This window comes from Sus scrofa, chromosome 7 (genome assembly GCF_054392235.1).
Source record: "Sus scrofa isolate SSC_HxYL_T2T_F1_AM1 chromosome 7, Sscrofa_HxYL_maternal_Yorkshire_Landrace_v2.0, whole genome shotgun sequence".
In the NCBI taxonomy this organism is placed as follows: Eukaryota; Metazoa; Chordata; class Mammalia; order Artiodactyla; family Suidae; genus Sus; species Sus scrofa.
The window spans coordinates 45445076-45457488 of NC_139389.1; the positions used below are offsets into that span (position 1 = coordinate 45445076).

General features: G+C 58.3%; 1 protein-coding gene across 5 annotated transcripts in view; it reads right to left on the reverse strand.

The window, feature by feature from the left end:
* Window positions 1-683: 683 nt before the first annotated feature.
* Window positions 684-12413, reverse strand: part of TFEB (transcription factor EB) — a 49946-nt gene continuing 38216 nt past the window's right edge. For 3 of the 5 annotated variants that reach the window (XM_021098672.2, XM_021098675.2, XM_084968084.1), the window contains exons 2-9: window positions 7662-7884; window positions 7322-7576; window positions 6737-6814; window positions 4813-4933; window positions 4656-4712; window positions 4049-4124; window positions 3009-3156; window positions 684-1794 (exon numbers count right to left, since the gene is read on the reverse strand). In XM_021098672.2, the coding sequence (XP_020954331.1) occupies window positions 1306-1794; window positions 3009-3156; window positions 4049-4124; window positions 4656-4712; window positions 4813-4933; window positions 6737-6814; window positions 7322-7576; window positions 7662-7868 (1431 nt within the window). In that variant the 5' untranslated portion in view covers window positions 7869-7884 and the 3' untranslated portion in view covers window positions 684-1305. The remainder of the gene's footprint in view (window positions 1795-3008; window positions 3157-4048; window positions 4125-4655; window positions 4713-4812; window positions 4934-6736; window positions 6815-7321; window positions 7577-7661; window positions 7885-12413) is intronic. The other 2 variants (XM_084968083.1, XM_084968085.1) reach the window with 2 other exon arrangements.

The window sequence follows — 12413 nt, forward strand, 5'->3', positions numbered from 1 at the left end:
ACTTACTCCCCAGGATAGAGCTGGAGCAAGACCCACGCCCCTGGCTCCAATCAGCATCCTGCACTCCCGCCTCCCCATAGACTATTCATGTGGGTTCCCCGTTTCCCCAGATCCACAGACAGACACAGCCCCTCACTTCCTAGGGAGCCTGTCCTGCTTGAGATACTGTCAGAAAGCAGGAGGCCCTGCCTCCCCAGACCAGGCAGCCACCCACAGAGGGGGAAGACCTGATGAGATCACCACTGGAACTGGGGGTGGGGAGAGGAGAAACATGCCGCTAGTCCCCTGCCAGGGGCAGCCTGGACCAACAGTGCCCCAGAGCAGCTCCTAGGAACACTAGCGGAGGTTACAGCAACAGGGTCTCGCCCAGCTCAGCGGTCTCAGGCCAGAGCTAGAGGTGAACAGCGAGGCTGCAGCGCCACCTTGTGGCCACGAGGAGGGACAGTGCCCCCAGCAGCACCCAAACCCCCTAAGCAAGGCTAGATCTCCATCCCGCTTCCTACAGGGCAGGGCTGGGGAGCTGGGGGAACCCGGGTGATGGACTTGGTCTCTCCTGTCTGTATTTGCCATCCCTGATTCCCACTGGGGGCCTTTGAACTTTGAATCCAGAAAGGAGCCCCTTGGGTTAAATCCTCCCGTCTCTGTCAGCCCCAAACCCCCTCCAAAGAGACAGGACACGTGGATACAAAGCACAGTGTTTACTAAAGGCACAAAGTGGGGAGCCTTGGAGGGGAGCTGCTCTTCCAGCAGTGACCCCACACTCTAACTTGAACCCAGCACTGCCCCCCCCTTTCTGGCCACCCCCGCCCTCACATCACCTGGTGGAGAGCTATTAGCACCAAAGAGGGGTGGGAGTGCCCCACCTGTGCAGGGGCGGGGGACAGTGCCAGGCTGGAGGACAGGCTTGTTGCCATCGGAGTCCCAGAAAGGCAGGAGGCCTGGGCACCCCCTGGACCAGTCACTGCCTCAGGGAAAGAACTTCTGAACCCCTTATTTCAACAAGGCCCCCTCCATTGGTGGGGGGGCCAGACCCAGAGGCCAGGTCCTCTTCTTACCTCCCTTCCCCTCACGATTTCACCTCCAGGAGCCGGCTTGAAACCTACTCCCACCCAGCCCCATCCGGAGGGCTGCCCGTGGGTGGGGGGCTCCCGACCCCACAGGCTGCCAAGCGGGCACTAAGTCCAAACGGGGGGACCGACAAGGAGGAGGGAGGCAGGGCTACTTCACACACAAGTGCAGCCTGGAGGGTGGGAGGGAGCGGCCCTGGCCCTCCCAGCCCCCCCAGGCCTGCCCCCGGAGCCCCGGTCACAGCACCTCGCCCTCCTCCATGCTGAAGCTGCTCCTGCGGCTGCTGGCCTTGGAGGCCTCAGGGGACATGGTGGAGAAGAGGGGGTCGGAGGCCAGTGGTAGCAGTGAGTCGTCCAGAAGCATGAGGTCCAGATCCTTCTTGGATAGGTTGGGGAACGGGGAGCCGTGCTCGGGCCCCAGAGGTTCAGGGTAGCCTGGGGGCCCTTCGGTGCCCCCACCCCCAAAGCTCAGGCCGTGGCTGAAGTCCAGGTGGTGGAATGGGGAGGGGGGCTGGGGCGGCTGGGCTGGTGGGGGCAGCTGGGCCTGGGGGGGCAGGGCCGGCAGGGGCTCCGGGTCCGGGACCTCAGCCCCCAGCAGCAGGGCCTCCCCGGGCCCCTCCTCACTGGGCAGCTCCTGCTTCACCACCTGCTGGGCCAGCTCGGCCATGTTCATGCCCGACGGGGAGGTGGTGGGGAGGCCGTGCACGCGAGCCTGCATCTCCAGCTCCTGCAGGTGGGGCAGAGAGAGGGCTGGAAGCAGACACCCAGGGGCGCCAGCTGCAGCCTGGCACCCAGGACCACAAAACACCTCAGCTGGGAGGAAGCACAGGGCAGCCCTAGAGTCTAGACCAGTGTTTTTTCAAATTCCAAGTCACATCTCATTAGTGGGTTGTGAAACCACCTTAGTGAGTCTTGACCAACTCTCTTTCTGTTTTCTTTTTTTAATTGAAATGGACTTGCCTGGGCTAGACTAGACTAGAAATTATCAGAATGCATTGCATCTATGATGGATGAGGGTTCTTTCATGAAACTTTGATTTTTCACTTGGAGGCTTGCTATGTGTGCTAGACTGTAATATAAATTGGGGAAAATGTAAAGCTGCAGTCCAGCAGCACCCCCCCCCCGCTTTTTTTAGGGCCGTACCTGCAGCATATGGAAGTTCCCAGGCTAGGGGTCAAGTTGGAGCTGTAGCTGCCAGCCTACACCACACCCACAGCCATGCCCGATCCAAGCCACATCTGCGACCTACATCACAGCTCATGACAACACCGGATCCTTGACGCACTGAGTGAGGCCAGGGATTGAACCCAAGTTCTCATGGATACTAATCAGGTTCATTATGCTAAGCCATGACGGGAACCACCAGTCACCTGCTATATAGATGACCAATGTCAAGTCCAAAGAGGACAAGAGGCCTTTAACACAGAGCCAGGGCTGGGAAGCTCCAGGTGGAAGGATTGACTCTCTCAAGCCTTTGTCCTTTTGCTTGCCCTGTGTGATGAGTCTTAGCACCACCCACCAAATAGCTCCAGCTCTCTGCCTCCCACAGGGGTAGGTTGGCCCTTTCCTGCCCCCTTGAGCTTAGGTAGGCATGTACTTGTAGCAATCAAGGAAATGTGAGCAGAAGGAGCAAGTGTCGCCCTAAGAGTGACACAAGGCTTGAAGAGCCAGCTCTAGAATGGGTCTGTCCATCAGCCTGGGTTCCGGTTCTGGAATGAGGATCTCCCAGAGCAGAACCTCGAGCTGATATTTGTTGCTTAAAGTGGCTGGGATTGTTTGTTACCAAACTATAGCCTCCTGACTGATACATCCTCCCTCCTCATGGGTCTCACCCCCACATCTCCAACTTCAGAAGTGTAAGCACTGCCCCTGGGGTCAGGACCCAGGCCAGGGGTCAGGAGTGAGCGCTACCCAAGAAGTCCAAGGGGGCAGGAGCCAGACCTGGATGCGGAGCCAGAGCTGCTTGTTGGTCATTTCCAGGCGCCGAGAGTGGTTCTCCAGCTCCCGGGACTTCTGCAGGTCCTTCTGCATCCTCCGGATGTAGTCAACAGAGGCCTTGAGGATGGTGCCCTTGTTCCAGCGCACATCCCTGCAGGCCAGGCAAAATCAGAGATGCGTGCTCAGAGGAGCGGCCAAGTATTTGCTGGGAGCTTGGTGGGTGCAAATAAGACCCTGCTTTGGTTCAGAAGCCTCTGTCGCCTCCTCAATTTTGCCCCAAACCCCAGTCGTGGCCATCCTGTTTATGGAGGAGGCTGATCTCCATCTGCACAGAACAGGCCCTCCCATGACTAAGGTGCCACCACCCACCTCGCTAATCCCAAGAACCAAGCCATTCGGAACAGCTTCCTTCCCCAGGCCTTTCCTTCCTGCCACCAAAACCCACACCCGGAGTTCCTGTCGTGGCTCAGTGGTTAACGAATCCAACTAGGAACCATGAGGTTGCGGGTTCAATCCCTGGCCTTGCTCAGTGGGTTAAGGATCTGGTGTAGCCATGAGCTGTGGTGTAGGTTGCAGAGGAGGCTCCGATCCTGAGTTGCTGTGGCTCTGGTGTAGGCCAGTGGCTACAGTTCTGATTAGTCCCCTAGCCTGGGAAACTCCATAAGCTGAGGGAGCGGCCCTAGAAAAGGCAGAAAGACAAAACAAACAAATAAACAAACAAAAACCACACCCATCCCCAACTCTCACTACTCCTGCACCACCTCTGCACCAGTCCCAGGCCCTCACCAAAATTTCCCAGCCTGACTCCTCCTCCAGGAAGCCTCCCTTGACCCCACTCTCACTTCCGGGACATCTACCCCTCCATAAAGTGTAAATGGAGGGGTCTTCTTTTCCCCCAAAAGATGATAAGCTCTTTAAGGCAGCAACATGGGATTCTCTTCTGTCCCTTGTCCCTTCCCGCTGACATCCGGCAAGATGCTGGGTGCAGATAATACCTGTCAGCTGCTGCCCGCCCCACCCCTTCCTCCAGAAAGCCCACTCACAAGTCGTTGGCCTTGGGGATCAGCATTCCCAACTCCTTGATGCGGTCATTGATGTTGAACCTCCGCCTCCTTTCAACTAAAGGTAACAGATTCCAGAAGGAGCAATTAGAGGGGTGAAGCCCCCCCACCGGGGGAAGGAGCTTGGTGGGTGCAAATAAGACCCTGCTTTGGAAGCCCCCCCTCCTTGGGAAGGAGCTAGTGACCAGCCAAATGGGATTCCTATGAGGGGGAGGGGGTTGGCGAGGCCAGACACAAGCAAGGGGGTCAGACTGTGGCCGCAGAGCTTGTGTGGGGAGGACTCCCTCCCCTGCTCAGAATTCCACCCCCCCCCACCCCCTGCCCCAGCTCCCACGCCCTAAAGAAGACAATCTGATCAGAATAGACCCTCTGCAGGGCTGGGAGTTTCATGCATATCTCTTCCCCGGAGCGCCTTTCCACCCCCTCCTGGACACAGCCGCTGGGAAGAGGGCAGGGCCGACCCAGCCGCCAGTGCCAGGATTTTAAGGCTTCCAGTGGTGAATCCTCTCTAGAACCCATGCCCGTGCTGGTCAGAGTGGCTCTTTAGCCAGCCCAGGGGAGAGGAGGAAGGGGGGCCAGTGAGACTCACTGAGGTTGTGATTGTCCTTCTTCTGTCGCTCCTTGGCCAGGGCCCGGCTCTCGGCATCTGGAGGCCAGGGGAAGAGAGAGGAGCTGGGAGGGAGGGGGACCAGGAGGGGGGCCCCCCGAGATGGGACATGGGGTGGGGCAGGGCAAGGAGGTGGTACCTGTGAGCTCTCGCTTCTGGGTCAGGTCAGCCGGGCAGGAGCTGCTGGTGACGCCCACCAGGGAGGCGGTGACCTGGGGGTCTCCACTGTACACGTTCAGGTGGCTGCTGGACAGGGGCAGCTGTGGGCGGAGGAGGGGCAGGGGATCCGGTGAGCAGCCCCCTGTCCGAGGGGGGCTCTCTCCAGGGCTCATTGTCCCAGGAACAGCAATTCCCGAGGACAAAGGGGGAAGCGGCACTGGGGTCAGTCAGTCCCGGGAAGAGTCCAGAGCTGAATAAGATGCAGCTCTGCCTCAAGGAGCCGCCAGCCCGGGCCGGAAGCCGTGGAGAAAGAGCAGAAGGGGAGAGGATTTGGCCCAAGGCCTTAGGAAGCCCAGGGGAGCGGCACCTAATCTACTCTGAACCTTCTAGAAGGTTTCCAGAGGGCGTGGTAAGGAAGGGCACTACAGGCAGGAAGGGCGCTTCTCCCGAGCAGAGAAGCCGGGCTGCCAGAGCCCAGAGAAGCGCAGAGTGATGCGGGGGACGGGAGATGCGGCCGGATTCTGAATGCAGGTTCTGCTTGCAAATACCCTGGGGTTTTGTGATGAGCGGCCATTGAAGGTTCAAACAGGGGTCCCCAGGGGACAGATGTGAGCTCTGGAAAGATCTCCCCAGAACCTGCCACAGATCCACACAGAGCAAAACCACAGGCCCAGAACCCTACGGGGTTCACAGGAGCCACTGAAGGGGTCGGATGCTCGTGCCCTGGGCCCTCCCCTTCCAGGCCCTCCCTGCCCCTGCCAGCAGCAGGCTTCCCACCCACTGGCCCTGGCGAGCTCCTCCTGAGCCACTGGGCACCATCACCTTGACTCCCCACTGCAAGAATTGGGGACTTTGCCTCAGTGGAGCAGGTCACAGGGGCAGGAATGAGCAGCTGAGGTTCAGGGGTCTCCAAAAAAGGGAGGCGACACCCAAAATTCCACCTGCTCGGTGTAAATTCTTGCCCCCTTTATACAGAGCCAGCCCCTAGTTTCTTTTTTTTGCTTTTTAGGGCCGAACCCATGGCATATGGAGGTTCCCAGGCTAGTGGTCCAATAGGCGCTATAGCTGATGGCCTGCACCACAGCCACAGCAACATGGGATCTGAGTCGCATCTGCCACCTACACCGCAGCTCATGGCAACGCCGGATCCTTGACCCACTGAGTGAGGCCAGGGATCAAACCCGCAACCTCATGGTTCCCAATCAGATTCGTTTCCGCTGCACCACAACAGGAACTCCCAGCCCCCAATTTCTTGCCTCATCTAATTTTCCCACCATCCTCTGGGTAGAAAGGATCATGCCCAGGGGCTCAGAACAGCTAAGGGGCTTCCCAAAGTCACAGCCAAAGCCACACTCCAGGCTTCTTGAGTCCAAGCCTGGCCCCTTTGCACCTGCCCGAGAAGCCCAGAGAGCATTAATGCTGCCAGGAGGCTGCCAGAGGCAGGGGACAAAGCCAGCCTGATATCACCTGTCCCTTGGAGAGAGGGACAAAGCCTGTACTTGCTGGGCCCTGGGCTTGGGTGTATGTCGGGGGTGAAGGGTGGCGGTTGGGGGGTTCATAACCCAAAGGAACCCATCAGCTCCAGGTCCTCCTGTGCCACACTGCTCCCCTCTTCTGAGGCCCAGCCCCGGGCATCCTGCCCACACCCCAACTCAGGAAGCCCTCCCCAGCCACCTCTCCCAGCGGAGCCCCGCCCTGAACACAGGCTCAGGCAGGTCTCTCTGGATCCATAACTCTCCTTGGCCCTGCGCCCTCGCCCCATGATTTGATGGCGGCAACTCGCATCTCTTCAGCGAGATGCGCGCTCTACCCAGGTGGGGACCCGTCTCTAGGTCTCTCCGGGCTCCCGGCTGTGACAGGGCCTCTGCCCCTCCGACACCCCACCCCGTGCTGGCCACCAATACCGTGTTGGGCATCTGAGTTTCAGGATTGATGAAGCCCAGGACATCGTCCAGACACATGATGTTGTCGATGACATCGAACTGAAATGGGAAATAGAAGTCCGTACTGGGGAGGCCCACCCCCACAAGGGCAGGGGGCAAGGAGTACTGGGGCAGCCACCCACCTGAAGGGACCCTGGAGCCCACCTCACCCCATCTGCTCACCTGGGGGGAAGGAAACAGGCCTAGAGAGAGGATAAGCTGTCCAGGTTCCCCAGCCCCCAAAGCCTAGACCCAAGGAGCCAAGTTGCCCAGAGAGGTGACTTTATATATTCCTTCTGTCAGGACAGGGCTTTGCAGATGTGCTAGGCTTTCCTGTGTGAATCACCTGTGTCTCCCTTGTAGAGCTTTCTAAAGTAGGGACGATGTGAGACTGGGGTCCCCGAGGCAGGGCTGTGTCTCCCCTCAGACGGGGGCTCCTTGAGGCAGGGCTGTGTCTCCCCCTCACCCTGAGGGCTGTACCTCGCCTCTTCCACTAGACTAGGAGTCGCAAGCACAGCACCTGCCCCAGCCCTGCTAGTGGCAGCCACCAGCAAGCTCCTCACTCACCTCCCGCTCGGGGTTGGAGCCGATGTGCAGCATGGCCATGGGGCTGTTGGGAGCACTGTTGCCGGCCGAGGAAGACAACACGTGTCCGGCCCGCACCCCTGGGGAGGCAGCTGGCAGGGGCTTTGGGGAGCCCTGGGCGGGGCTGATGTGGGCGGCAAACTTGTTCCCGTAGGTCTCGGACAGGTACTCCCGCACCTTCTGGTCCCGGGACTGCTGCAGGTGGTAGGAGGTGGGGTTCTCCAGGTAGGACTGCACCTGGGAGCAGGAAGGAGGCAAAGGTTCAAGGCCGGGGCTCAGAGGACCAAGGCGCCAGGAGACAGGCCAGAGCAGGAGGCCCTACCTTGAGTACCTCCCCAGGCACTGGTGGTGGAGACTGGAAGTGGACGGGGGTGTTGATGGCGGGGGTAGGTGGCCCCCCCAGCTGCTGCTGCTGCTGCTGCTGCTGCATATAATGCATGACGGCCTGCTGCTGCATGCGCTCCCGCTGCTCCTCCTGCTGCGCCTGCTCCCGCATGAGCTGCATGCGGAGCCCGATGCGCGACGCCATGGTGGCTGCTGGCTCCCTGCGGACAGAAGCGGGCAGGGCTGTAAGGCACTGTCCCCTTCAACACTCACGGCGTCTTGGGGAGGGGACTCGGACAAGAGGGACCACGCTGCCTAGGAGAGAGGGAGGGATTTGCCCAAGGTCACCAAGCAGCTGGGTGACAGGGCTGAGACTTGAACCCAAGGATCCTGGTTCTTGGGCCAGAGATGGAGACTCTCTCTTCTTGGCTCCTTGAAGTCGATCAGCCTCCAAAACTTGAAGGTGACCTTGACTCCTCTCTTTCTCTCACGCCACATGGTGATCCTGCCAGATCTGACCTCAAGAACAACCTCCTCTGCCAACACCTTGCTGCCAAGGGTGTATGCCAGCCTCTGCCACACCTCACCCGGCTCCCGAGGCGCCTCCTCCCTCCTGCCTTGCCCCACGACATTCTACTTGTGACTCAGTAATTAGAGGGATCCTGTTAAAACCAAAGTTAGATCCTGTCCCTCTCTAGGTCAGTACGCTCTGTGGCTCCCATGTCATTCAGCACAGAAGCCAATGTCCTTACCATAAAAAGTCCTCTATGATCTGTCCCTGCCTCACAGTCTCCTGTGACCCCATCACCTCCTATTTTCCTCCTTGTTCCACCTGCTCCAGTTGCACTCGATCCCTCAAACACACCAGGTGTGCTTCCTACCTCAGGGCCTTTGCACCTGCGTTTCCCTCTGCCTGGGGTGCTCATCCCCCTCCTTTACCCCCACAGCTCAAGCGTCACCTCCTTACAGAATTTAAAATTGCAAAACATCCACTAGCCCCCTTCTTTATGCCCCTTCTCAGTTTTATGTTTCTCCTGTCACTTACCTTTATCTTAAATATTACGCATTTTTGCTTAGTTATTTCATTCATCCTCTATCTCTCTCTTGCTAGGAATGCAAACTCCCCCAAGGGCAGGCATTTTGTCTATCTTGTTCACTGTCGTGCCTCCGGCCCCTGTGAACGTGTGCAGGGTATGATTGCTATTTATGAACCAGCACTGGCCACTCAGCAGGGGCCCAGCTGCAGTCCCTGAGCTGGTGGTGTCCACAGTCCAATAATGAGAAAGGCAAACAAAGAAAGAAAAAAGAAATGAGAAAGGCAAGTCCTCAGGTCATTATAACTCTGCAAAGGGAGGGCCACTTCAGGGCACCCAATCCTGCCTGAACCCAGGGAGGGCTTAACAGCCACCCAGCCCATCAGCCCTGATGCTTTTTTTTTTCCCCCACTTTTTAGGGCTGCACCTGCAGCACATGGAGGTTCCCAGGCTAGGGGTCGACGGAGCTGTTCCCCTGGCTTACTCCACAGTCACAGCAACACAGGATCCAAGCTACATCTGTGACCTACACCACAGCTCATGGCAATGCCGGATCTGTGACCCACTGAGCGTCGAGGCCAGGGATTGAACCTGCATCTTCATGTATACTAGTCAGATTCATTTACACTGAGCCACAAAGGGAACTCCCAGCCCTGATCTTTCAAGGGTCTCAGGAGGACAGAGGACTAAAGCTTCCAGGCCTTGTCTAGAGGGGGGCAGGAATCCCACAGCTGGGCCCACTCTGTCCCTAGCTCACTGAGTGACCTTGGGCACATCCCTGCCCCTCTCTGAGCCTCCATCTCCCCATCCACAAAAATGAAACGGCTGGACTAGGTGATTTTTTTTTTTCACTTTTTTGGCCACCCCATAGCATATGGAGTTCCCCATTCAGGGATCAGATCCCAAGCTGTAGTTGCAGCAATGCCAGATCCTTAACCCACTGTGCAAGGCCAGGGATTGAACCTGCATCCTAGCACTCCTGTTGCACCACGGTGGGGACTGGGTGATTCCTAAAGTCTTTCCCAGCTGGGATGGGCTGAGACTCTGACAGGTGCAGGGGGTCTGGGGGTGCCCAGACACCATAAAAGTCCTGGTGGGGGCTGGAGGGTCCCCTATCAGCCATATTGCAAGAGGCAGTGTCACTTCACAGTTGAATAAGTGCTGTCAAACAGCACTCGAATCCCAGCTCTGCCACTTCTTTGCTTTGTGCCCTTGGGCAAGTCTCTTAACCTCTCTGAGCCTCAGTAGCCTCATATGTAGAGTGTCAGAAGGCTGATGAGAGTGTGAAATGAAAATATGCACAGTGCGTGGCACTTGGCAAGCGGAGTGGGTGAGTGACAGATCGGCACAAGCCTGGCAGGTCAGCCGCAGCAGAGACCAGAGCCCAGAGCCGCACCCCCAAGTTTCCTAAGAGTGAGTTCCAAACTTCTGGGGTGGCAAAGGAGGTCAGCACAGGCTGACAGATTCTGCCTCATGCCAGATACCAGACTAAGTCAGCAGGAGCGGAAGGTACTGGCAAATATTCAGTGAAAATCACCAGATCGTGGAAATAATTTGCATCTCTTTGAGCATTTACTGTGTGCCAAGCACTGTTCAAGCACTTTAACCTCAAACAACCCCACTTGGTAGCTGTGGTTATTATTCTCCTCCTATAGAGAAGGAGAGACAGAAGCATATTTTGCAGCGGGGACAGTGTTGGGACCCAGTCTCACAGGCTGGATCCCCAGCCCACAGTGGGTGGGGGTGGGGGGCTCGGCAGAGCATCGTGTCTCCATGCAGAGCTGGGAAGGCCTGGGCCCCAAGCTGCAGGTCTGCTTGCTCCCAGGCCAGGAATGGAGCCCAGGCCACGTGACCCTCAAGCCATGGTTCGTTCTCCCACTGCAGCTGCTGCCCTACAAAGTATGGGCACCTCGAGGGCTGGATATGCAGCGGCTCTTCCCTCACCTCCCTTCCTGCCTTCTCTGCCCCACTAGGCCAGGAATTAGCAAAGAAGCTGCCTTAGGGCCCGGGGTCTCCCAAAGAGAAAGGAGCAGACCCCCGCCCCCCGCTTCTCTCCCTCCTCCGTCCTGCGGCAGGACACAGCTGCAGCCTGTCCTGTGCTGCTACAGAGGGGCAGCCTGTCTTTGCTCCCTCCCGCCCCTCAAACTGCAGCCCTACAGACCTCACAGGCTCTGACCCCAGCCCGAGCCACTCCCCCGGCAGCCGCCCCCCTGCACCCACTCACATGCAGCGCTGGGGGCCCCTCTCCCCCAGGAACAATCTGACTTCAGTTGGTCCCTGGGGCTGGGGGAGGTGCCGACAGCGGGCCTGGCACTGCCAGCCAGCACAGGGAGGAGTGGGGAGAACGAGCCCCTTGTTTCTCTGACAAAAGGCTGAATGAGAACCCAGGCTCGGCCCTGCTCAGCCTCTCACTGGCTGTGCCAGCCTCAGTTTGCTCGTTTGTGAAATGGACGCAGGAATCCCCACCCCCACCACTCACTGGCATCTACAAGGGCCTCCTGGCAGGGGATACTGAATTGTGAACAGGGAGGGGTCTGTGTCTCAAAGAGTATCAGAAGCCTTAGCCTGTCTCCTGTCCTCTGACAGAGGGTAGCTCTCCCACCCCCACCCCCATTGTCAAAGCTGTCGCCCCCCTGGCAGAGCCTCTGCTACCTGTAGAGTCCCTGCTACCCAGGGTCCTGGCCCCTCCCCAGCTGCAGACTGGGCTGCTCTGAGCGTGGGGGGGGGAGGAGCGGGGTGGGTTAAGGGTAGGACCTGAGAGGGCAGATAGGGGTCGTCCAGGAAAGACCCCCGTGCTAACCAGCATCTCTCCAGCCCCCAAGTACACCTGCTCACTCAAAGCCTGAGGCTCACTCGCAGCCTCCCCAGGGCCCCATCTGGTCAGGAGGAGCTGAGAGGAGGGACACTGGAGACCCCCCCGCCCCACCATCTGATCCCCAGACCTAAAGGTCTGGAAAGGGTGCACCATGCATGTACCCATGAACTTGAGTACCCACTATGATGCAGACACCAGGGTTAGGGTGTTTCCATGAAAAACTTCTCCCCTGCTGCCTCCTCCTCCTGAGGGGACCAGGGGGCCGGACGCCCCAGAAAATTCCTGCCCTTGCCCAGTCGCATGGAAAACATGGCAGGGGCTGAAGTTCTGGCCGAGGCAATGACGGCCACCCCTTCTGTGCCCTCGGAGCCCACGGCCACCTCCCGCTGCGGTTCACCCGGAACCTCCCACCCGGCTCTATTCGCCCTAAGCTGTATCTGGGCTCTGGTTTAGTTGGGTCCAAAACGGGCCTCACAGTTTAACAGAGGTGGCTGAAGTGCCTGCTTCACCTTTACCAGCTGGGTGACTGTAGGAAAGCCACTTAACCTCTCTGTGCCTTGGTTTCCTCCTTGGTAAAATGGAGCCATTAATGGCACCCGCTTCACAGGACTGTGAGGATTCAAGGAGGCACAGCGAGTGTGCAGAACTCACTCAGTAGCCCTTAGGCAGTCAACAAACAGGTGGATCCTGGCTCCCCTTCGATCCTGGCTCTCTGCTCACAGGCAGAGCTGATTTCATACCAGCCAGTATGAGGGCCTCCCTCATCAGCCATTTACACCTTAGTAAGAACAGGCTGGTCAGAACCTTTCCCAAGGGAAGATGTGAAAAGAGGGAGGGAAAAGACAGGAGGAATCAGTGGATTCCATGAGGAGAGGCAAGTAGAGAGAAGGTTCCAGAACAG